The sequence below is a fragment of the Caretta caretta genome, chromosome 2, assembly GCF_965140235.1.
Source record: "Caretta caretta isolate rCarCar2 chromosome 2, rCarCar1.hap1, whole genome shotgun sequence".
Taxonomy (NCBI): domain Eukaryota; kingdom Metazoa; phylum Chordata; order Testudines; family Cheloniidae; genus Caretta; species Caretta caretta.
In genome coordinates, this window is record NC_134207.1 from 69,737,769 (window position 1) to 69,761,103 (window position 23,335).

The 23,335-nt window shown below is 41.3% G+C and overlaps 2 protein-coding genes across 2 annotated transcripts in view; both read right to left on the bottom strand.

The window, feature by feature from the left end:
* RP1 (RP1 axonemal microtubule associated) overlaps nucleotides 1–23,335 on the bottom strand; it is a 185,368-nt gene that overhangs the window by 154,615 nt on the left and 7,418 nt on the right. The window lies entirely within an intron of this gene.
* LOC142071246 (oxygen-regulated protein 1-like) lies at nucleotides 17,538–23,186 on the bottom strand. Its single transcript, XM_075126145.1, has one exon. It carries the CDS (start codon nucleotides 23,184–23,186, stop codon nucleotides 17,538–17,540), a length of 5,649 nt encoding a protein of 1,882 aa, XP_074982246.1.

Sequence of the window (23,335 nt, forward strand, 5' to 3'; positions counted from 1 at the left end):
CACTGCCTTGAGACAATAGGTGTTGTAAACCAATGGTGCAAATGACACACACAAAAATGTTGGGAGAAACCAAGAGTTCTTGCTTTCAGACAGCCTTCAACAGGATAACAGAAATATGGAGGGGGACATGTCTCTCTCCCCCTAGTAGTTATGCTACTGCTGTAAACTCCCCTTTATTAAAGACAATGTGGTACAATTTGTCTAAATTCCTAATGTAAGTGATTGAACAAATTGTATTTATTCCACAATGGCTGAGTAAATGGGATATGCACTGGGTGTTTTGGAAGACCATTACAGTAAAGCTCCTGATGTCCAGTGATTGACTATGGAGCCATTACACCGCACTCTTGTAAGCTCAAGTCTGCAGTGACATATTTGGCTGCTCTGTCTCAATATGTGAAGGGGATTGGCTGGTGGCACCTCCTAGTTATGAATGCTTTGCTCACAACACATTTGGTACCCTTTGCTGTCTCCATTCCAGCTACATGAGTCTCCCCATGCTACAGTGGATGGACTTTCCCCTAGCTCTCAAAGCACTAGCTCTATTTCATACACTTGCACCCCATCTCCACATACTACTTCACTCAGTGCAACAGAACCACATTTGTTCAACTGTATTTAGGACCTTCTGCTGCCTTCACCTTTGGCTGAGGATTTGGCCTTCAGCATTAACCCTATTTGGATACCAGTAGTGGCTTTTAACCACTCCCAGGGAGGTTATATCTGTGAGATAGCCTCTCTTAATGAATTTATTCTTTTCATAGTTTTGCCACAATATTCACCCCACAGCAGTGTTCTAGGATTAAGTTATTGGTTTCTAACGTGCTTTGAGGTCCATGGTGTAAAGATGGCATAAGTACAAAGTATTAAAATAATGTATAATGGAACAGAAATTGGGAGTCGTTAGATTGCTTAAAAATAGGGATCTAAAAAATCTCACTCTTGCATGAGGTATGCACTTTTTATAAGAAATAAAGACTGCAATCTAGCATTCATTAATTTTTGAAAGAGATGCACTTTGCCCCTGAATATCAGCTGAGTTTTCTGAGTGCTGTTATACATGTGTGAGCCAAAGGCTCAGCTAAATAATTATATTGTCATTATTAAATTATAAAACAAACTGCTGAATAGACACTCCATGCCAGGTTAAACTCCCATCCTTCAAGAACTGTCACAGTTTGAAGACATTAAACTGAGACAGTGGTGAGAACAAATAATAGCTTCTGAACCCAGGATACACTACTAAGGGTATGTCTATACTATGAAATTTGGTTGAATTTATAGAAGTCGGTTTTGTAGAAAGCGTTTTTATACAGTTGATTGTGTGTGTTCCCACACAAATGCTCTAAGTGCATGTAGTCGGTGGAGTGTGTCCACAGTACCGAGGCAACCGTCGACTTCCGGAGCATTGCACTGTGGGTGGCTATCCCACAGTTCCCGCAGTCTCTGCTGCCCATTTGAATTCTGGGTAGAAATCCCAGTGCCTGATGGGGTTAAAACATTGTCGCGGGTGGTTCTGAGTACATATCGTCAGGCCCCCGTTCCCTCCCTCCCTCCATGAAAGCAAGGGCAGACCATCGTTTGCGCCTTTTTTCTTGAGTTACCTGTGCAGATGCCATACCACGGCAAGCATGGAGCCCACTCAGCTAACCATCACCGTATGTCTCCTGGGTGCTGGCAGACGCGGTACTGCATTGCTACACAGCAGCAGTTTATTGCCTTTTGGCAGCAGATAGTGCAGTATGACTGGTAGCCGTCATCGACGTAGTCCTGGGTGCTCTTTTAACTGGGCACCTAGGCAAACATGGGAGTGACTCAGCCAAGTCATTTCCCTTGTTTCGTCTCGTGGCGATTGAGTCCTACCAGCAGTGCACTGTCTTTTAACCTCCAGCTAGCAGAAGATGATGGCTAGTCGTCATACTGCACTGTCTTCTGCCGAGCACCCAGGAGATGATAATGGCTAGCGGTCATACTGCACAGTCTGCTGCCAGCAAGATGTATAAAGATAGATGAAGTGGCTCAAAGCAAGAAATAGACCGATTTGTTTTGTATTCATTTTCTCCTCCCTCCTTCCCTCCGTGAAATCAACAGCCTGCTAAACCCAGTTTTGAGCTCTATCCTTGAGGTTTTGAGTTCTATCCTTGAGGGAGCCATTCAGTTTCTCGCAAAGCCACCCCCTTTGTTGATTTTAATTCCCTATAAGCCATGTTGTCAGTCGCTCCTCCCTCCGTCAGGGCAACAGCAGACAATCATTCCACGTCTTTTTTCTGTGCAGACGCCATACCACAGCAAGCATGGAGCCCGCTCAGATCACTTTGGGAATTAGGAGCACATTAAACACCACACACATTATCCGGCAGTATATGCAGCACCAGAACCTGGCAAAGCGATACCGGGCGAGTAGGTGACATCAGCGCGGTGACGTGAGTGATGAGGACATGGACACAGACTTCTCTCAAAGCACGGGCCCTGGCAATGTGGTCATCATGGTGCTAATGGGGCAGGTTCATGCGGTGGAATGTCGATTCTGGGCTCGGGAAACAAGCACAGACTGGTGGGACCGCATAGTGTTGCAGGTCTGGGATGATTCCCAGTGGTTGCGAAATTTTCGCATGTGTAAGGGCACTTTCATGGAACTTTGTGACTTGCTTTCCCCTGCCCTGAGGCACAAGACAACCAAGATGAGAGCAGCCCTCACAGTTGAGAAGAGAGTGGCTTGAGAGTAGCCCTGTGGAAGCTTGCAACGCCAGACAGCTACCGGTCAGTCGGGCATCAATTTGGAGTGGGCAAATCTACTATGGGGCCTGCTGTGATCCAAGTAGCCAACGCAATCAAAGATCTGCTGATATCAAGGGTAGTGAGTCTGGGAAATGTGCAGGTCATAGTGGATGGCTTTGCTGCAATGGGATTCCCTAACTGTGGTGGGGCCATAGACAGAACCCATATCCCTATCTTGGCACCTGAGCACCAAGCTGGCGAGTACATAAACCACAAGGGGTACTTTTCAATGGTGTTGCAAGCACTGGTGGATCACAAGGGACGTTTCACCAACATCAATGTGGGATGGCCGGGAAAGGTACATGATGCTCGCATCTTCAGGAACTCTGGTCTGTTTCAAAAGCAGCAAGAAGGGACTTTCTTCCCAGACCAGAAAATAACCGTTGGGGATGTTGAAATGCCTATAGTTATCCTTGGGGACCCAGCCTACCCCTTAATGCCATGGCTCATGAAGCCATACACAGGCACCCTGGACAGTAGTCAGGAGCTGTTCAACTACAGGCTGAGCAAGTGCAGAATGGTGGTAGAATGTGCATTTGGACGTTTAAAAGTGCGCTGGCGCAGTTTACTGACTTGGTTACACCTCAGCGAAACCAATATTCCCACTGTTATTACTGCTTGCTGTGTGCTCCACAATATCTGTGAGAGTAAGGGGGAGACGTTTATGATGGGGTGGGAGGTTGAAGCAAATCGCCTGGCTGCTGGTTTCACACAGCCAGACACCAGGGCGGTTAGAAGAGCACAGGAGGGCGCAGTACGCATCAGAGAAGCTTTGAAAACCAGTTTCATGACTGGCCAGGCTACGGTGTGAAAGTTCTGTTTGTTTCTCCTTGATGAAACCCCCTGCCCCTTGGTTCACTCTACTTCTCTGTAAGCTAACCACCCTCCCCTCCTCCCTTCGTTCACCGCTTGCAGAGGCAATAAAGTCATTGTTGCTTCACATTCATGCATTCTTTATTCATTCATCACACAAATAGGGGGATAACTACCAAGGTAGCCCAGGAGGGGTGGTGGAGGAGGGAAGGACAAGGCCACACAGCACTTTAAAAGTTTAAAACTTTAAAACTTATTGAATGCCAGCCTTCTGTTGCTTGGGCAATCCTCTGGGGTGGAGTGGCCGGAGGCCCCCCCACCGCGTTCTTGGGCGTCTGGGTGAGGAGGCTATGGAACTTGGGGAGGAGGGCGGTTGGTTACACAGGGGCTGTAGCGGCGGTCTATGCTCCTGCTGCCTTTCCTGCAGCTCAACCATACGCTGGAACATATTGGTTTGATCCTCCAGCAGCCTCAGCATTGAATCCTGCCTCCTCTCATCACGCTGCCGCCACCTTTCAGCTTCAGCCCTCTCTTCAGCCCGCCACTTACTCTCTTCAGCCCGCCACCTCTCCTCCCAGTCATTTTGTGCTTTCCTGCACTCTGACATTGTCTGCCTCCACGTATTCGTCTGTGCTCTGTCAGTGTGGGAGGACAGCATGAGCTCAGAAAACATTTCATCACAAGTGAATTTTTTTCGCCTTCTAATATTCACTAGTCTCTGGGAAGGAGAAGATCCTGTGATCCTTGAAACACATGCAGCTGGTGGAGAAAAAAAAGAGGGACAGTGGTATTTAAAAAGACACATTTTATAGAACAATGGATACACTCTTTCACGGTAAACCTTGCTGTTAACATTACATACACAGCACATGTGCTTTCGTTCCAAGGTCGCATTTTGCCTACCCTCACCACGTGGCTAGCCCCTCAACCCTCCCCATGGCTTATAGCGGGGAACATTTCTGTTCAGCCACAGGCAAACAGCCCAGCAGGAATGGGCACCTCTGAATGTCCCCTTAAGAAAAGCACCTTATTTCAACCAGGTGACCATGAATGATATCATTCTCCTGATGATAACACAGAGAGATAAAGAACGGATGTTGTTTGAATGCCAGCAAACATACACTGCAATGCTTTGTTCTACAATGATTCCTGAGTACGTGCTACTGGCTTGGCATGGTAAAGTGTCCTACCATGGTGGACGGAATAAGGCTGCTCTCCCCAGAAACCTTTTGCAAAGGCTTTGGGAGTACATCCAGGAGAGCTGCAAATGCCAGGGCAAATTAATCATTAAACATGCTTGCTTTTAAACCATGTATAGTATTTTAAAAGGTACACTCACCAGAGGTCCCTTCTCCGCCTGCCGGGTCCGGGAGGCAGCCTTGGGTGGGTTCAGAGGGTACTGGCTCCAGGTTCAGGGTGAGAAACAGTTCCTGGCTGTCAGGAAAACCAGTTTCTCCGCTTGCTTGCTGTGAGCTATCCACAACTTCATCATCATCATCTTCCTCGTCCCCAAAACCTGCTTCTGTGTTGCCTCCATCTCCACTGAAGGAGTCAAACAACACGACTGGGGTAGTGGTGGCTGAACCCCCTAAAATGGCATGCAGCTCATCATAGAAGCAGCACGTTTGGGGCTCTGACCCGGAGCGGCCATTTGCCTCTCTGGTTTTCTGGTAGGCTTGCCTCAGCTCCTTAAGTTTCACGCAGCATTGCTTCGGGTCCCTGTTATGGCCGCTGTCCTTCATGCCCTGGGAGATTTTGACAAAGGTTTTGGCATTTCGAAAACTGGAATGTAGTTCTGATAGCACGGATTCCTCTCCCCATACAGTGATCAGATCCCGTACCTCCCGTTTGGTCCATGCTGGAACTCTTTTGCGATTCTGGGACTCCATCATGGTCACCTCTGCTGATGAGCTCTGCATGGTCACCTCTGCTGATGAGCTCTGGCCAGCGTGGCAAGCTGCAGGTGACCATGCCAACAGGAAATTGAAATTCAAAAGTTTGCGGGCCTTTTCCTGTCTACCTGGCCAGTGCATCTGAGTTGAGAGTGCTGTCCGGAGCGGTCACAATAGAGCACTCTGGGATAGCTCTCGGAGGCCAATACTGTCTAATTGCGTCCACAGTACCCCAAATTTGACCCAGCAAGGCCGATTTAAGCACTAATCCACTTGTCAGGAGTGGAGTACAGAAAGCGATTTTAAGAGCCCTTTAAGTCGAAAAAAGGGCTTCATCATGTGGACGGGTGCAGGTTTACATCAATTTAACGTTGCTAAATTCGACCTAAACTCCTAGTGTAGACCAGGGCTAAGAGGGTTTTTTTTCCCCCACAGTGCATATAGATCCTTATTTGAAAGATCGCATTCAACTAACAAGATCCAAAAAGTTCAAGAATAGCCAACAGCACAGCAACAAGAACAGAAGCTGCAAGAGAGAAAAGGGAGGAACAGAAGCAAATAGCAGAATTACATTCTGCAACAATAGAGGAAAATATGGTCCGCATTAAAAACTGGTGTAATATGCTTTCACCATGTCTGAATTTGTCTCAGAGTCTATAAAGTTTGCGCAGTTATAAGAAATGTTGTTCTTTCCTGTGGTTGCATGAGTATGGACTGATTACAGCCAAACATATTGCACCCCTCCTTAATCCTACATGTTGACCTCATTTATAAGCATTAAGTCAAAATATCTGTACAATGTGCAAGTCAGGCTATACACGTGTACCTGACAACTCAACTTAATTCCAATGATTAAGGTTGGTAAAGCTTTGGCTTCATTAAATAATCCCCTTAATTCTTACAGTGGATTAATATGGTAATTGGACTAATGCCATTTTACAATATCAGTGCTATCAAAGTTAAAGGAAACGTGTTTAAGAATGATAAGTTAAGCAATAAAATTGCATTGGCTCCTTCTGACATTCATAAAAGTAATGGGAAACATGACTTTGTGAACTGGGTACTGAAAACTGATAAAATATAGCAAACCATTCATTGAGAACATGTTCTGTGTTCTCAAACTGAATATACCATTTCTGAGAAATTAGTAAGTCTTCATTAGCTGTTGTTTGTATTACTTATGATTTATATACACACAGCCATCTTACCCATCAGCAGACTTTACCTCCAATTTATCATAATGGGGGGTAGCAGTGAACGTTGTAGTCCACGATGTGTGGTGGTTTCATTTCTAGTACCCTATTTTCAGTCACCCAAAACTTTTCAAGCTAACTTTGTCCAGGCATTGGTCTTTGGAAAGTATGAGCAAAAACTCTTCAGCCATTTTTCAGAACAAAGGAAGTAAAAACAGCCAACAATCGTTTTAATACCCAACCATTTCAGCCTTAAGACAGTTACCCAAAAAAATCACCTTCTGGGACAGACAAATGGTGGAAAATGTCACCTGTAAAATTGAAGAAAAGTTAAAAATAATCAAAACCAAAGAATTAGATTGGAAACCGTTGTGCAACCAATCTTAACCAAAGTGATTGCTGCTGTTCCCACTATATTATCAATTGATTGCTAAATGATTATTAAAACACATTGAATTAAAACATTCTCCATGCCTCCACCTCCAGAACCTAGTTTTGCCCACACTTTTGTTGAGTCTTATAACCTGTTGAAGTTCCTACGCCCCTAGAAATGGAGTAACATAAAAACTGTCACACCAGTAGTTCATCTAGTCTAGAATCCAGTCTCAGGCTGTGGCCAGTACCAGGGGCTTTGGAAGAAGGTTCAAGAAACTCTTTAATGGACAATTATGGCATACACTGCCCAACCAGTTAGTGGTTGTCTTGTGCCCTGAAGCACAAGTGTTTGTATCTGTTAATTTTTTTATTCTTAATCATATAAATGTCTAATCCTTTTTTAATCCTGAGAAGCTGTTCATATTGATATTGGATATTTTGTTGCAATGAGTTTAATGGGTTACAAATACTCCCTGTATAAAAGAAATATCCATAGCTTTAAATGTGTTTCCTTTCAATTTTCTTGTGTTCTATTGTTCTTGTAAGATGAGAAAGGGTGAATAGGAGCATCCCATTCTCAATACCAGTCATTGTTTTGTATATCTCTACATGTCCCTTCTTATCTGCACCCTCTTTAAACAAAGCAGCCCCATCATTTTCAAACCTCTACTCAGCCCAGCCCTCTCGGCATTTGCACCACACATCTCTGGGCCTTTTCTATTCCTGCAACTTCTTTTCTAAGGCCTCGTCTACACTACAAAGTTAAGTCGATGTATAGCCACCACAGCAATTAGAGCAGTGGTTCACATTCACACTGTGCTCCTTCTGTCGGTGGTGCACATCCTCACCTGGAGCGCTTCCACTGACTGAAGTAGGCCATTGTGGGGTACTGACAGCTGGAGGCCTGCAGCCCTGGTGCTGACAGCCCAAGCTGCCAGCTGGGTGCTGGGCTCACAGTTGGACTCCCCCTCCCCCGGCATTGACAACCCAAGCTGTGAGCCTGGCGCCTGGCTGATGGCTCAGGCAGTCATCTCTGGGGAGGTGTGGCCTAGCTCTGTGAGCCCGGCACCCAGGGCTGTCAGCACCAGGGTGGGGAGAGGTCCAGCTATGAGCCCCATGTACAGGGTTGACAGCCAACAGTTGATGTAAGCAACATTGTGTCTACACAGACACTGCGTTGCCCAAACTACATCGTCCTAAGTGCCACACCTCTCACAGAGGTGGAGTTATTAGGTCAGTGAAGTGGGTGAATTACATTGGTGGGAGCACCATTGTAGCGTAGGCACTTACATAGTTAGGTTGATGTAAGCTGCCTTATGTCAACCTAACTCTGTAGTGTAGATCAGGCCTAAGACAGGCTGAGCAGAACTGAATATGGTGTGCTGGATGAGGGTGCAGTATCAATTTATATTAGGGCTGTCGATTAATCGCAGTTAACTCATGTGATAAACTCAAAAAAATTAATTACGATAAAAAAATTAATCATGATTAATCACAGTTTTAATTGTATTGCTAAACAATAGAATACCAATTGAAATTTAGTAAATATTTTTGGATGTTTTCAAATATATTGATTTCAATTACAACACAGAATACAAAGTGTACAGTGCTCACTTTATATTGTTATTTTTATTACAAATATTTGCACTGTAAAAATGATAAACAAAAGAATTAGTATTTTTCAATTCACCTCATACAAGTACTGTAGTGCAAGTACAACTTATTGTGAAAGTGCAACTTACAAATGTAGATCTTTTTTGTTACATAACCGCACTCAAAAACAAAACAATGTAAAATTTTAGAGCCTACAAGTCCACTCAGTCCTACTTCTTGTTCAGCCAACTGCTAAGACAAACAAGTTTGTTTACATTTATGGGAGATAATGCTGCCTGCTTCTTATTTACAATGTCATCTGAAAGTAAGAACAGATGATTGCGTGGCACTTTTATAGCAGGCAGTGTAAGGTATTTACGGCCAGATATGCTAAACATTCAACAACTATTCCAGAATACATGCTTTCATGCTGATGATGCTTGTTAAACAAAAATCATGCGTTAATGAAATTTGTGAATGAACTTCTTGGTGGAGAATTGTATGTCTCCTGCTCTGTGTTACCCACATTCTGCCATATATTTCGTGTTATAGCAGTCTCGGATGATGACCCAGAACATGTTGTTCATTTCAAGAACACTTTCACTGCAGATTTGACAAAACGCAAAGAAGGTACCAATGTGTGATTTCTAAAGATAGCTACAGCACTCGACCCAAAATTTAAGAATCTGAAGTGCCATCCAAAATCTGAGAGGGATGAGGTATGGAGCATGTTCTTAGAAGTCTTAAAAGAGCAACACTCCAATGCAGAAACTACAGAACCCGAACCATCAAAACAAAAAAACCAAAAAAGTTCGCACTGCTTTGGATCATTATCAATCAGAACCCGTCATCAACATGGATGCATGTCCTCTGAAATTGTGGCTGAAGCATGAAGGGACATATGAATCTTTAGCGCATCTGGCACATAAATATCTTGTGACACTAGTTACAACGATGCCATGTGACCTTCTGTTCTCACTTTCAGGTGACATTGTAAACAAGAAGTGGGCATCATTCTCTCCCGTAAATGTAAACAAACTTGTTTGTCTGAGTGATTCGCTGAACAAGAAGTAGGACTGAGTGGAATTGTAGGCTCTAAAGTTTTATATTGTTTTAATTTTGTGTGCAGTTATTTTTTGTACATAAGTCTACATTTGTAAGTTCAACTTTCATGACAAAGAGATTGCACTAAAGTACTTGTATTAGGTGAACTGAAAAATACCATTTCTTTTGTTTTTTACAGTGCAAATATTTGTAATAAAAATAAATATAAAATAAGCACTGTACACTTTATATTCTGTGTTGTAATTGAAATCAATATATTTGAAAATGTAGAAAACACCCAAAAATATTTAAATAAATGGTATTCTATTATTGTTTAACATCGCAATTAATCACGTGATTAATCGCAATTAATTTTTTTAATTGCTTGACAGCCCTAATTTATATACAGATATTACAATATTTTCTGTATTGTTTTCTATCCCATCCTTCACATATTTCATTTGCTATTTGATTGCCACTTCACATTGAGTAGAATGTTCACTGAGCCATCCACAATGACTCTCAAGTTCTTTTTCAGTTACTTTACAGAGCCACGCAATATATATGAGTAGTTCAAATTATTCCTAACAGTCTGCTGCAACTTAGAATCACAGAACCACGGGGTTTGAAGAGACCACGAGGGTCCTCTAGTCTAACGTCCTGCTAAGATGCAGGATTTGTTGTGTCTAAACCATCCAGGGCAGATGGCCATCCAGCGTCCTTTTGAAAACTTCTAGCGAAGGAGCTTCCACGACATTCCTAGGCAGTCTGTCCCATTGTCCTACTGTTCTTAGTTAAAAGTTTTTCCTGACATTTAATCTAAATCTGTTATGCTGTAGTTTGAACCCATTGTCTCTTGTCCTGCCCTCTGTGGCAAGAGAAAACAATTTTTCTCCATCTCTTTATGGCAAACTTTCAAGTATCATGCCCTCCCTTAAGCTCCTCTTTTCCAAACTAAACATATCCAGTTCCTTCAGCTTTTGCTCATATTGCTTTGTTTCTTGCCTCTGGTTTCTTTCCAGTTTCTCTACATCCTTTCTATACATTGGTGACCAAAATGGACACAGCACTCCAGCTGAGGCCTAACCAGTGCCGAGTAGAGCAGTACCATCACCTCCCTTGACTTGCATGCTATGCCTCTGTTAATGTAACCTAAAATTGCATTGCTTTTTTTGCAAAAAGAAAAGGAGTACTTGTGGCACCTTAGAGACTAACCAATTTATTTGAGCATAAGCTTTCGTGAGCTACAGCTCACTTCATCGGATGCATACTGTGGAAAGTGGAGAAGATCTTTTTATACACACAAAGCATGAAAAATACCTCCCACCCCACTCTCCTGCTGGTAATAGCTTATCTAAAGTGATCACTCTCCTTACAATGTGTATGATAATCAAGGTGGGCCATTTCCAGCACAAATCCAGGTTTTTTTCCCCCCTCTCCCTCCCCCACACAAACCCACTCTCCTGTTGGTAATAGCTTATCTAAAGTGACCACTCTCCTTACAATGTGTATGATAATCAAGGTGGGCCATTTCCAGCACAAATCCAGGGTTTAACAAGAACGTCTGAGGGGGGGAGGGGTAGGAAAAAACAAGGAGAAATAGGTTACCTTGCATAATGACTTAGCCACTCCCAGTCTCTATTCAAGCCTAAGTTAATTGTATCCAATTTGCAAATGAATTCCAATTCAACAGTCTCTCGCTGGAGTCTGGATTTGAAGTTTTTTTGTTGTAATATCACAACTTCCATGTATGTAATCGTGTGACCAGAGAGATTGAAGTGTTCTCCGACTGGTTTATGAATGTTATAATTCTTGACATCTGATTTGTGTCCATTTATTCTTTTAGGTAGAGACTGTCCAGTTTGACCAATGTACATGGCAGAGGGGCATTGCTGGCACATGATGGCATATATCACATTGGTGGATGTGCAGGTGAACAAGCCTCTGATAGTGTGGCTAATGTTATTAGGCCCTGTGATGGTGTCCCCTGAATAGATATGTGGGCACAGTCATTGCTTTTTTTTGCAACAGCATCACATTGTTGACTCATGTTGAGGTTGTGATGCACCACAACTCCCAGATCATTCTCAGCAGTGCTGCTGCCAAGTCAGTTATCCCCCATTCTGCATTTGTGCATTTGGTTTTTTTTCCCTACGTGTAGCATCTTACATTTGTCTTTGTTTAATTTCATGTTGATGTCTATAGCTCTGCTCTCCAATTTATCAAGATCCCTTTGAATTTTAGCTCTGTCCTCCAAAGTGTTTGCAACCCTTCCTAAATTTGTGTCATCTGCAAATTTGATCAGTATGCTCTCTATTCCTATATCCAGGTCATTAATAAAGATATTATAACACTGGCCCCAGAACAGACTCTTGTGGAACCGCACTTGAGACCTTCTTCCAATCTGACATAATTTCATTAATCGTAACTCTTTGTTTGTGGTTAATAGTAGTTCTACCAAGCCCATATTTCTCCAGCTTACTTATGAAAATGTCATGGGGAACTATGTCAAAAGCCTTGCTGAAGTCCACGTACATTATGTCCATCGCATTCCATTATGCACCAAACCAGTTCCCTTGTCAAAGAAGGAAATCAAGCTGGTTTGGCCTGATTTTTCTTAGTAAATCCATGCTGGCTGCTAGTGATCACCCTTTAATCCTCCAGGTATTTGCAAATTGCATGTTTTAGTCCTTGTCCTAGTAGCTTCCCAGGTATCAAGGTCAAACTGACTGGTCTATAGTTCCCCAGCTCCTCTTTTCCCCCTTTCTAAGATGGGCACTACGTTAGCCCTTCTCCAGTCTTCTGGGATGTCTCCTGTCATCCATGAGTTTGCAAATATTATTGCTGGTGGCGCCGAGAATTCTTCAGCTAATTCTTTCAGCACCTTGGGGTGAATAGCATCAGGTCCAGCTGACTTCAATTCATTCAAGTTAGTCAGAAGATATCTGACCTGTTCTTTACTTATCCTGATCTACATCCCTTCCCCTTAACTGTTTACAATAACTTCACTCGTAGTCCAGTCATGGTATTTTTTGTGTGAAGACTGAAGCAAAGTAGGCATTGAGCAACTCCACCTTCTTATCATCTTTCATTACCAGCTCAACACCTCCATTGAGCAGCAGACCTACACCATCCCTGATTTTTCTTTTTCTTTGGATATATTTGTGGAACCCCTTCTTGTTGTCAAACATTTCTTTCCAGTTGTAACTCATTCCTTGCCTTCGCTTTCCTGGTTTTGTCCCTACACACTCGTGCTATTCCCATGTATACATCCTTCCATTTCCCATATGTATCCCTTTCGGTTTTTACATAGCTAAAAAGCTCCTTGTGCAGCCACATTGGTCCCCTGTGGCTCTTCTTATCTTTCCTCTGCATCAGAGTAGCTTGATGTTGAGTCTCTAGTATTACATCTTTTAGGAACTGCCTGCCCTCTTTGACACTTCTTCTTCCTAACTGGTCTCTCCAAGGGACCTTACCTACTATTTCTCTGAGTTTGTTGAGATCTGCCTAATATAGATTCTTGGAACATCTCACTGTTAGTCTTTGGCCACGCTCAGAATTGTCCATTTATTCTTTCTCTTTGGGTAAAATTCTGTCCCACTGACTTCAGTGAGGCCAGGATTTCACCCTTTGTTTTCAGTCTTTTTGCCAGATTCTAATCCATGACAGGACTTTACCTCTCATCCCCTGACTACTTAGTTTGCTCAGTAATCTCTTGAGAGCAACTTTGTAAAAAGCTTTTGGAAGTCCAAATAAATTAAGGTATGGGTGACTGAGTGGTGTAAATCCAGGATTTGGGATAGTATGTGATGAAGGACTATATGACCATGAAAAAGTTGCTAGATTGCTCAACTCTTCATTTCCAGCCATTTATATACATAAAATAGACTATTGCTTTTGAGTACTGGCTGGATTCCACTGAAACATTTTCAAACAACATTTTTTTAACAATGTTTTGTTTGTGAATGAAGATGTAAACAGCTGAAAAACATCTATGCTCTTCATTATGCAGTCCAAAAAGACTTTTGAGGAACCCAATAGAACATGGTGATTGGCAGCAGAATTGGGGGAAAGGACAAAATAATTTGAGAGTTAGTCTGTTATTTAGTGTCTTGGATTCTTCTTAAATATATTAGCGAATAGCACAATGTTCTTTCCAGTTATTTTAATACTGATTTATTTTACAGAATACAAAGAAACTCAAAGATAAATATAGCTTCAAAACAATAGAAAAATATCAAATATATACAGAAAGATATAGCTGCCACCAGACTTTCAGAGAGTATGAACAGGCCAAATTCTCTTACTGTGACCCCTGTTCAGTAGGGCCTTCCTCCACAAGTGGTACCGCTGACTCCAGTGGGACTGCACTGGATAAAGGTACTGTTCAACACGAGTAAGGGTATTAGAATCTGGCCTCCAATATTCACTATAGTTATTATGTACATTAAATATTTTTCCAGTTTTACATTTTGAAATTACATGAAAAAGCAAAAACATTCTATAAACAGGCATCCATATTTCTAAGAATAGAATGAAACATCCTGAAATATATTAAATTATACTCCTATCCATCTACTAGTTTATCATATTTACAAAAGAAAAATGAGTATGATCACATTTATAGGACAGTTCATTAGTGAAATAATAATCAAATGAATGGCAATTTAAAAAGAACAATACCCAGTGTTTCTTGCTAGGATTAGCTGCACTAATATATTTTAGCATGCTCTCGTACTGGGCCAGATTTATCTTTGGTAAAGGTTGATGCAGTGCCATAGATTCAGAATGAGTATAAGAATCCAATTTGCAGTGGTAAAAAGGTTCAGATCCACTAAGGAACTTAGGCCATGCAATGCTGGGTATCAGGACACCTTTCACAGAAACCCACTGCTATCCACAAAGCTTAATTTGCACATCTAGGCACCCTAGAATGCAATCTACAAAAGCCAGCATGCTAGGCAGGGAGCTGCCTAACCTAGGCAATGGGAGATGCTGACAAACCCCTCTCCTCTCTCTCTGAGATAGGAACTTAAGTTGGGGCTGCAAGGAGGTGCCTATATATGCATCCGATGAAGTGAGCTGTAGCTCACGAAAGCTTATGCTCAAATAAATTTGTTAGTCTCTAAGGTGCCACAAGTCCTCCTTTTCTTTTTGTGAATACAGACTAACACGGCTGCTACTCTGAAACCTATATCTGCTTGTTTCTTGACTTTAGCAAAGCTTTTGACATGGTCTCCCACAGTATTCTTGTCAGCAAGTTAAAGAAGTATGGGCTGGATGAATGCACTATAAGGTGGGTAGAAAGTTGGCTAGATTGTCGGGCTCAACGGGTAGTGATCAATGGCTCCATGTCTAGCTGGCAGCCGGTGTCAAGTGGAGTGTCCCAGGGGTCGGTCCTGGGGCTGGTTTTGTTCAATATCTTCATAAATGATCTGGAGGATGGTGTGGATTGCACTCTCAGCAAATTTGCAGATGATACTAAACTGGGAGGAGTGGTAGATACGCTGGAGGGCAGGGATAGGATACAGAGGGACCTAGACAAATTGGAGGATTGGGCCAAAAGAAATCTGATGAGGTTCAATAAGGATAAGTGCAGGGTCCTGCACTTAGGACGGAAGAACCCAATGCACAGCTACAGACTAGGGACCGAATGGCTAGGCAGCAGTTCTGCGGAAAAGGACCTAGGGGTGACAGTGGACGAGAAGCTGGATATGAGTCAGCAGTGTGCCCTTGTTGCCAAGAAGGCCAATGGCATTTTGGGGTGTATAAGTAGGGGCATAGCAAGCAGATCGACGGACGTGATCGTCCCCCTCTATTCGACATTGGTGAGGCCTCATCTGGAGTACTGTGTCCAGTTTTGAGCCCCACACTACAAGAATGATGTGGATAAATTGGAGAGAGTCCAGCGAAGGGCAACAAAAATGATTAGGGGTCTGGAACACATGACTTATGAGGAAAGGCTCAGGGAACTGGGATTGTTTAGTCTGCAGAAGAGAAGAATGAGGGGGGATTTGATAGCTGCTTTCAACTACCTGAGAGGTGGTTCCAGAGAGGATGGATCTAGACTATTCTCAGTGGTAGAAGAGGACAGGACAAGGAGTAATGGTCTCAAGTTGCAGTGGGGGAGGTTTAAGTTGGATATTAGGAAAAACTTTTTCACTAAGAGGGTGGTGAAACACTGGAATGCGTTACCTAGGGAGGTGGTAGAATCTCCTTCCTTAGAAGTTTTTAAGGTCAGGCTTGACAAAGCCCTGGCTGGGATGATTTAATTGGGGATTGGTCCTGCTTTGAGCAGGGGGATGGACTAGATGACCTCCTGAGGTCCCTTCTAACCCTGATATTCTATGATTCTATGATTAGCAATCCATAAATCAGAATCAGTCTTCTGGAGTAAGGCGACTAACTCATTTAGCTCAGTGGTTAGCGCACTTATCTGGGAGACCCAAGTTGAACTCCCTGTTCAAATCCTGTTAGACGAGTGTGCTAACTACTGAGATGTGGGATATTCTGATGTGGGGCTCCTTCAGTCTCTCCTGTTGAAGCTGTTCCACTTTTGATAAATAATGAAAGAATGATTGGAGCAGGGGAAAAGGACCCTGGGTCTCCCATCTCCCAGGATGGGCACCTTAACCACTGGACAATAGAGTCAATCTCTCTGGACCAAAGTATTTGTTCCCTGTGGGCAAATACTTAAACAGTCATACCTTCTTGGTCAGGCCCTGCGTGCATGTTAGGCATTTGTGGATCTCTCTGGAGCAGGAGATTGGCACCTGGATGTTGAGCAAGGCAGCAATGCACATCCCCCCAGGCAGAAGCTTGGGCACCTACAAGTGTTCAGCATGAGTTTTGTGGATCACAGTGGAGCCAAAGGACATAGGTACCAAAACATGTACCTTTGTGGAGTGGGACCAAAGTGACTGCATCTTCACTTACTACAGGCAGAGGGCTGTACAGAGCTAGCATAGCCTCAGAAGAGGGCAGAGCTGCCCGAGAAGGGGGTGAAGCCAGGACAGCCAGGAAGTCCACTAGCTACAGCATCTTCCCTCAAAAGTTCCTGCTGGTGAAGCCCTGTGGAACTCCATCTGGTTTCAAGGCTGTTCCCCTTTGTAAAATCCTAGTGGATAAGAGAGGCAGAAGCATTGCTCCATTCCCACAGAGGCAAATCTCACCTAAGATATGGTGGTCTTAGATGAGGCAGAAAAGTTTATTTTACTCACCCTGATGCCAGCTCTTCTGAGTTTGGTCTTTAACAGACATACATGGCTGGCCTTTCCATTTGAACCTTGGTTTAAAAACCCACACACAATTACCATGACAATCGTCTGTTACTTTTCATTGTAATACAACATTTGAACAGTACTTTTCTACTTTTCATTGCAAATTAACCACTGTATTTTATTTTGCAGTTTAGTCAGAACAGTCTGCAAGATCATTCCCAGCTTTTCTCTAAAAACATTCTAAAGTGTAAGAAGTTTATCTTGGAGCGTGGGTGAATATGTGGTTATAAAACTCTTCATTCTAACAGGTACTGGTTGATTTTTCTCAGAGAAGACAGTTGGAATGTTACAGACTCTTTCTAAGCAAAAGATACAACAGCATTAATGAGTAAAACTGATTTTTTTAAAAAGATGACAGCACTGTCATAGGAGGTTAGTTACTGATTCTGCATTATTTCCTACCCCCCCCACCCCAAAATCTAGGCAATTACCTGTATTTCTGCAATGCTGTAAAAAAGTGTAAACATCTCAGGTCTGTGCATCACACTCAATGGGAGTTTGTTTAGGGCATGGTCTGCAAGGGTGAATTATATGATTATTTTTTTCTTACAGATGTCCCAATATCTTTATTATGTGTCTTTCTCTTCATTGCTGCTTTTATTGCTTTTATTTATTACACAAAAGAGAGTTTCTTCTTCTGTAGCAAAGGCATTTTCCTCTTCCAAATTTTCAGAAGCATTACATTCCGTGTTATTTAAGATAATGTCACAGTTGTGAAATGTTTCAGAATGGCAGCCCTCTGCTGGATCTGTTAACAAGGGAGCAGATTTTTCTTCAAGAATTTGAATTAGGCTAACTCTCGAGCTTTGGGATATTTTTTGCTTTGTATCAGGTAGCTTATTATTGGTACTTATATCGTTGAGTACTTGTTTGGATACATTATTTTCATGATTGCTGATCTCCTGTGCATTTACATTCATATCCTCCATCGCATACAACATCTTTAACTTGTTTTTTAATCCTAGACCTGGGGATACAAGAATCTCAAAGCTATTGCTATTAATGAAATCTAAGGTATTATTAGCATAAAATCTATTAAAAATATTACTGGCAATCTTATTAATACAGTTGTTCTTCAGCATCACATGATTATTTTCATCTCCTATTAAATCTTTGCTTGGCCAGCACAAATGTTGACATTTTTTGGTCATTAAATGTAGGCCCAATTGGTTCTCAATGTCAGATGCTTTTCGGTAGGCATATCCTCTGTCTTCCTCATTAACTGGTTTTATGATGGCCATCAGTATTGGACAATGTTGTCCACAAATAGCATGAAGCTTATCCAGAGAATCTTGTTCCTCCAGAGCTCCCCTGTTGGCATTACTGTCGTTAGTTGGTTGGGCTTGTATAGGTTCATCATTTAAAGGCTGTTTCAGAGGATGCACCTTATTATCAGGTAATCTAAATTCAACAGATGTAAAGGCTGGATAATTGGTATTAGCCTCTGTACAAAGATTCGTGGAAGTGGTGCATGTCGTGAATGACAAATTGTTGTTTTCTTTCTTTACTGCATGAAGAAAAGGGGTATCATCACTGAGGGTAGGTTTGCTTTTCAGACTCAAATCAAGAAAAGGCTCTGAATCACTATTATGAGGCATAATAAAGTAGTTGCATCCACTTTCAGAGGGTTTAGCTGTGTCTTCAGGTTCTGAAGAAGATATTTCACTGTGTGGTGGATACTGATTCAAATTTGCGAAGTGGGAGTATGGAACATCATCACTATTGTTGTCAAACATTGTGTCTGCTGAAGTTGTGTCCAAATTGCCATACATTCCAGTGTTTTCAGGTGGTGATCGTCTCACCAAATGATTTTCTTTAAGAAGCCACTTGCCTTTATCAATCAATATTCCTTCATCATCATCAGCAGGTACACCACACTGACAATATTGCTTTGTACATTGCACTGAGTAGTTATCACTGTGATACACCTTCTCTCCATTAAGACTGAACTGTGGTGCTGGTGAAGAAAAATTCTCTCTCCTCCATGTATTGTTGTCTTTGTTTATTTCTTCCAGACTTTCATGTGATATAAGTGAAGACCGTGACATTTTCTCAACAAAGCAAGAATTATGTTCCTGACACAGGGAAGAGTTTTCATTCATAACTGTACATTGGGATTCTTCAGCATCCTTTTGAAGAACAACTTTAGACATATACGGAAATGCAGTGTGGAAGGTAGGCTTAAAGGAGGCTTCTGCTTTACCATAAAGCTGTTCAATAGCTCTTTTAACATAACCAGTATTATATTGTTTTTCATACATTGCTTCCTCCCCACTTTCATTGGTGAAGTCACTGGATGCCCTATAATTGTAATCACTGTCATCAGTATCTGGTCTATAATCTGACCAGTCAGAAGTAGCAGGGCTTTTAGAGCATTTTTTTAATTCAAAAGAAGGATCTGAACACGTTCCATGCTCCAGTTCTTTTACTAACAGTTTTACTTGCAATTTCTGTTCTACTTCAGTTATGTCCAATTCTGTAATTTGCTTAGACTCATAACTAAAAGATAATGGTGATGGTGTAGATAGTCTCTCAGGGGTTTCTTCACAAGTCCCATTTTCTTTCTTTTCTTCTACAGAATGTGACTGTGAGGAAGATTCTGTACAAGAGGTTTCAGAAACTAATTTATAGCACTCATTTGGTTTTTCTGTACCATCTTGCTCTCCTGCATTTTTATTGTTGCCAAGATGCATAATGTCTTTTTTATCTTCTACTTCAGAAATTTCTAGATCTAAAATATTATCTTTATCATTAGAAGTTATACTGTGAACTGTTGAATTAGGCTCTTCTGAAGTCCCTGATTCTTCATTATTGAATGATGTATCTGTGGTTTTATCCTGCGATTCTTGTAAGGAACTATCAGCCTCTTCTTCATTTTCTTCAGATAGTTCTACATTTGAAGTAAGACTACAATTATTTGAATTAGCATTCACGTATTTTCTCTCTGACAGTATTTTGTGAACATTCAAGTCATTTAGATCTGAAGTCTCTGCTGATGCATTGAGGTCTTTCTGTACATCAGAGCATTCAAATTCTTCAGTCAGCTCTTGTAGATCAGCATTTTCCTCAGAATGTCTAGTATCCTCTGGAATGCAGATCTTATTTGAGTTTTCACTTTCATGAAAGTTTGGCATGTTCTGAATTTCTACTATGAAAGGATTTTCATGACAATGTACAGAGTCCTGCTTTTCTATTCTGCTCCCAGAGTGTAATAAATTATTTGATGTCGATTCTTGCAAATTTGAGACAGCATCCTTCAAGTCCTCAGCTTCTTCTGTGACTGCAATTTGTTTTAGAAATTGTAACAGTGTAAATATTTCAGAACAGCTACAGGTAGTTTTTAGCATATCACCTTTGCACATGCCATTCAAACTCTGTTTTAGATTCAGCAAAAGTAGCCAAGCTAAGAGGAGATTGGGGGAAGATCCAAGTAATGAAGGAGAAGAAAAGTCTGTAGGACCACATGAGTTTTCTGTACATCCAGTATGAGCCTTTTGAATGCCGAGCATAGCTGATTGTAGTTGTTGTAACACCATACTAGACACACAATCCTTTTGGGGAGCATCAGTTTCAGTCTTGCTGAAAATTTTGGAATCAACTTGGACAGCAACCTCAGCACTTATTCTTTGATTTGGACTTATATCTCGAGTGTCAATTTCTGATTGCAACTTCTTTTTATCATTTTCATGCATTTCATTAAACACCTGTAGCTTAGTATCATGTTGGAAATCTGACTGTAATAAATATTTGACCTCTTTCATTATACTTGTATCAGCATTGGTCAAAGAGCCAATTTGTCTTCCATATAACCATTTGGCTGATTCTTCAATAGCTCCCATTTCACTGAGAGGTTCCATTGGCTTTTTTAGTAGATGATGTCCAATCAGGTTGGGTTTTCCAGTTATGTGCACTTTATTTGCTATAACCTTAGTTTCTTGATCTGAGGGAGTGTTGATATTTTCCATAGGAGAATGACAAATTTTACTATTTGCTACATTCCCTTCCTTTTTATTTATGGGGGCTAATTTTTTTGGAGGCAAAACAGCATTTGGAAATGTGTTTTGCAGCCAGTTTTGGACATAGGTTTCAAGTGAATACTCAGCAACCTCATCTGTAAAATCCTCTTGTTTCAGAACATCCAATGCATTACCGCCATCTGACATATGTATTTTACTTTCAGTTGTACTTGGATTCTTCTTTTTTTTTTGTTTTTTCTCTTTCTTTGAAGATTTGTATGAACTGTCTGAAATAACAGTGTCCTTTTCTCTTTCTAGGTTATTACCATTAGCCACTTCTGACAATGGCTTTGATGTCATTAAAGAATTGTGTGTCTGTTTTATAGAATTAATGCTGTGACATATGCCTTCTTTTTCAGTACCTGGTGTATTTTGGCTGTGTTCAGTTTCACTTTTTGAATCAGCTCTTTCCTCTATCAGGCCCTCTTCACATTTTGCAGATAGTGGCAAGCTAATTTTTTTGGCTGATCTGGATTTTATGTTGGTCAGTTGTCTATTAGCTTTTGTTTTCTTACTAAATGCTAACTCATTTTGTTGGAGCTCCACAGAAACCTGGGGACATAAGTCATTTTCAGGACATAAGTTTTTGTTTGAATTGATAGATCCATCACCATTTCTGACATGAAATGTCATTGCTCTTTTCTGACATGTTTCAGAATAAGTATCTCCAATTTGCATTGCAGATTTCTGCATACTTTCGCTTTCTGCACTCTTAAAAGTTCTTTCCTCTTCAGTCTCCTTATATTGCTGATTTTGGTGTGAATGTACACCTTGTTCCAGATAATGAGATGGTGATTTTCTCTTTTTCTTCTTCTTTTTGCTGTTAGACAATGCAGGTTGGCTTATGTCAGTGAAATGGGTTTTATCACATTCAGTGCTATCACGGAATTGTTTCTCATTCTCAGCAGTGGTAGGAGAGGATCCTATTGTCAGGTTTATTGTCTCAGCAGTAGCATTAGTACATGTTGACATTGTCATCTTTGTTTGTTTGTTTCCAAGACAGGCTGAGTGAATGGATCCTTGAGAAGAAAGTAATAAATCAGATGGGTTACATAGTCTGTCTTCACTTTTTGATTGAGACAATTCTGAGTACCTGATGAAAGAACTCAGTGATCTTTTTATTCCTTTAATCCCACATTGGTCATGAGGAGAGTTGATAGTGTCTGCTGAAAGTGGCCTATCTGTCCAGTAAATTGTTGAGGAAGGTATGAAGCCACGGATGTTAGCTTTGCAGCTTGATAGTAAACTATTACACATGCCTTCCTCCACAACTGATTTCTCCAAAATGTTCTGTAACAATCCATCTTCATCAAGCATATCTAATGTCTTTGTATTTGTAGTTTCTTTTAAACCATGACTTTTATGGCTTAATTTAATCAGAGTTTCTTCTTTTTTCTTTTCTAAAGAAAGCTTTAATAAATCATTGTTGCTTATTTCACTAAGCTTAGAATTGTTAGTACTTGATGTTTTGCTGCTGGAATGAGTGACCGTGCAATACTCAGATTTGCTTTCCCCATCTTCTAATTCCTCGCTGTAGGAAAATTGTCCTATCATCTTTTCCTGAACCTTTCTGTCAGATATTACAGTGACACTTTCAACTAATGCTTTCTTTTGTCTCACTCTTCTTGGCCCAGGTGTCGGAGGCCTATGAAAATGAGGTTTGACTTTATCCTCTGATACATTGCATACGTCCATGTTTGCAGAAGAGTTCTGCCAGATTTTATAATCAGAAGTGCTTAAATCAGATTCTGATTCTTTACTTGTTGCTTCTGTGCTAATCTGCTGCAGTGCATCACTCTCATCATTACTGTAGTTCTCCAAGACTGGAGCCTCTGTAGGTTTTATATATGCTGAAATATTTAAATCAGATGAATGATCTTCTTCACCTACTGCAGAATTGAAAATCTTGATATTTTTATCAGCAGAAACACCAGCACGACTGACAGTGGTTGTCCATTTTATGGTTTCTTCCTCTTTTATCCTGAATCGAACTTTCATCTCTACTGTCATACTGCCATCTTGATTAACATGAACAGATTTCTCAATGTCATCTTCAGAGCGCACCATCGATAAATCTTCACCAGCATGTGAATGATTTTCTGCTAAGCCCATGTAATTGTCAGGAATGCAAGAAGAATCTGAGTTATCATTGCTGTAAGCTTTATCAGAAGAAACCGAGTAAATTTGAGCTCCTGAGGGCATTTGTGTACTCACTTTCAACATTTATATTGAAAGCACCCAAATTCACAATATTAGATGGAAAGTGTAGAAGATAATCATCATACATAAGAATCCAGACAGAAAGACAGCAGGCAGGCAGCAAAGATAGGAGACAGAAAAAAAGAAAAAAA

Coding starts and splice junctions, on each gene's coding strand:
- LOC142071246 (XM_075126145.1), bottom strand. CDS start 23,186: ATGCCCTCAGGAGCTCAAATTTACTCGGTTTCTTCTGATAAAGCTTAC.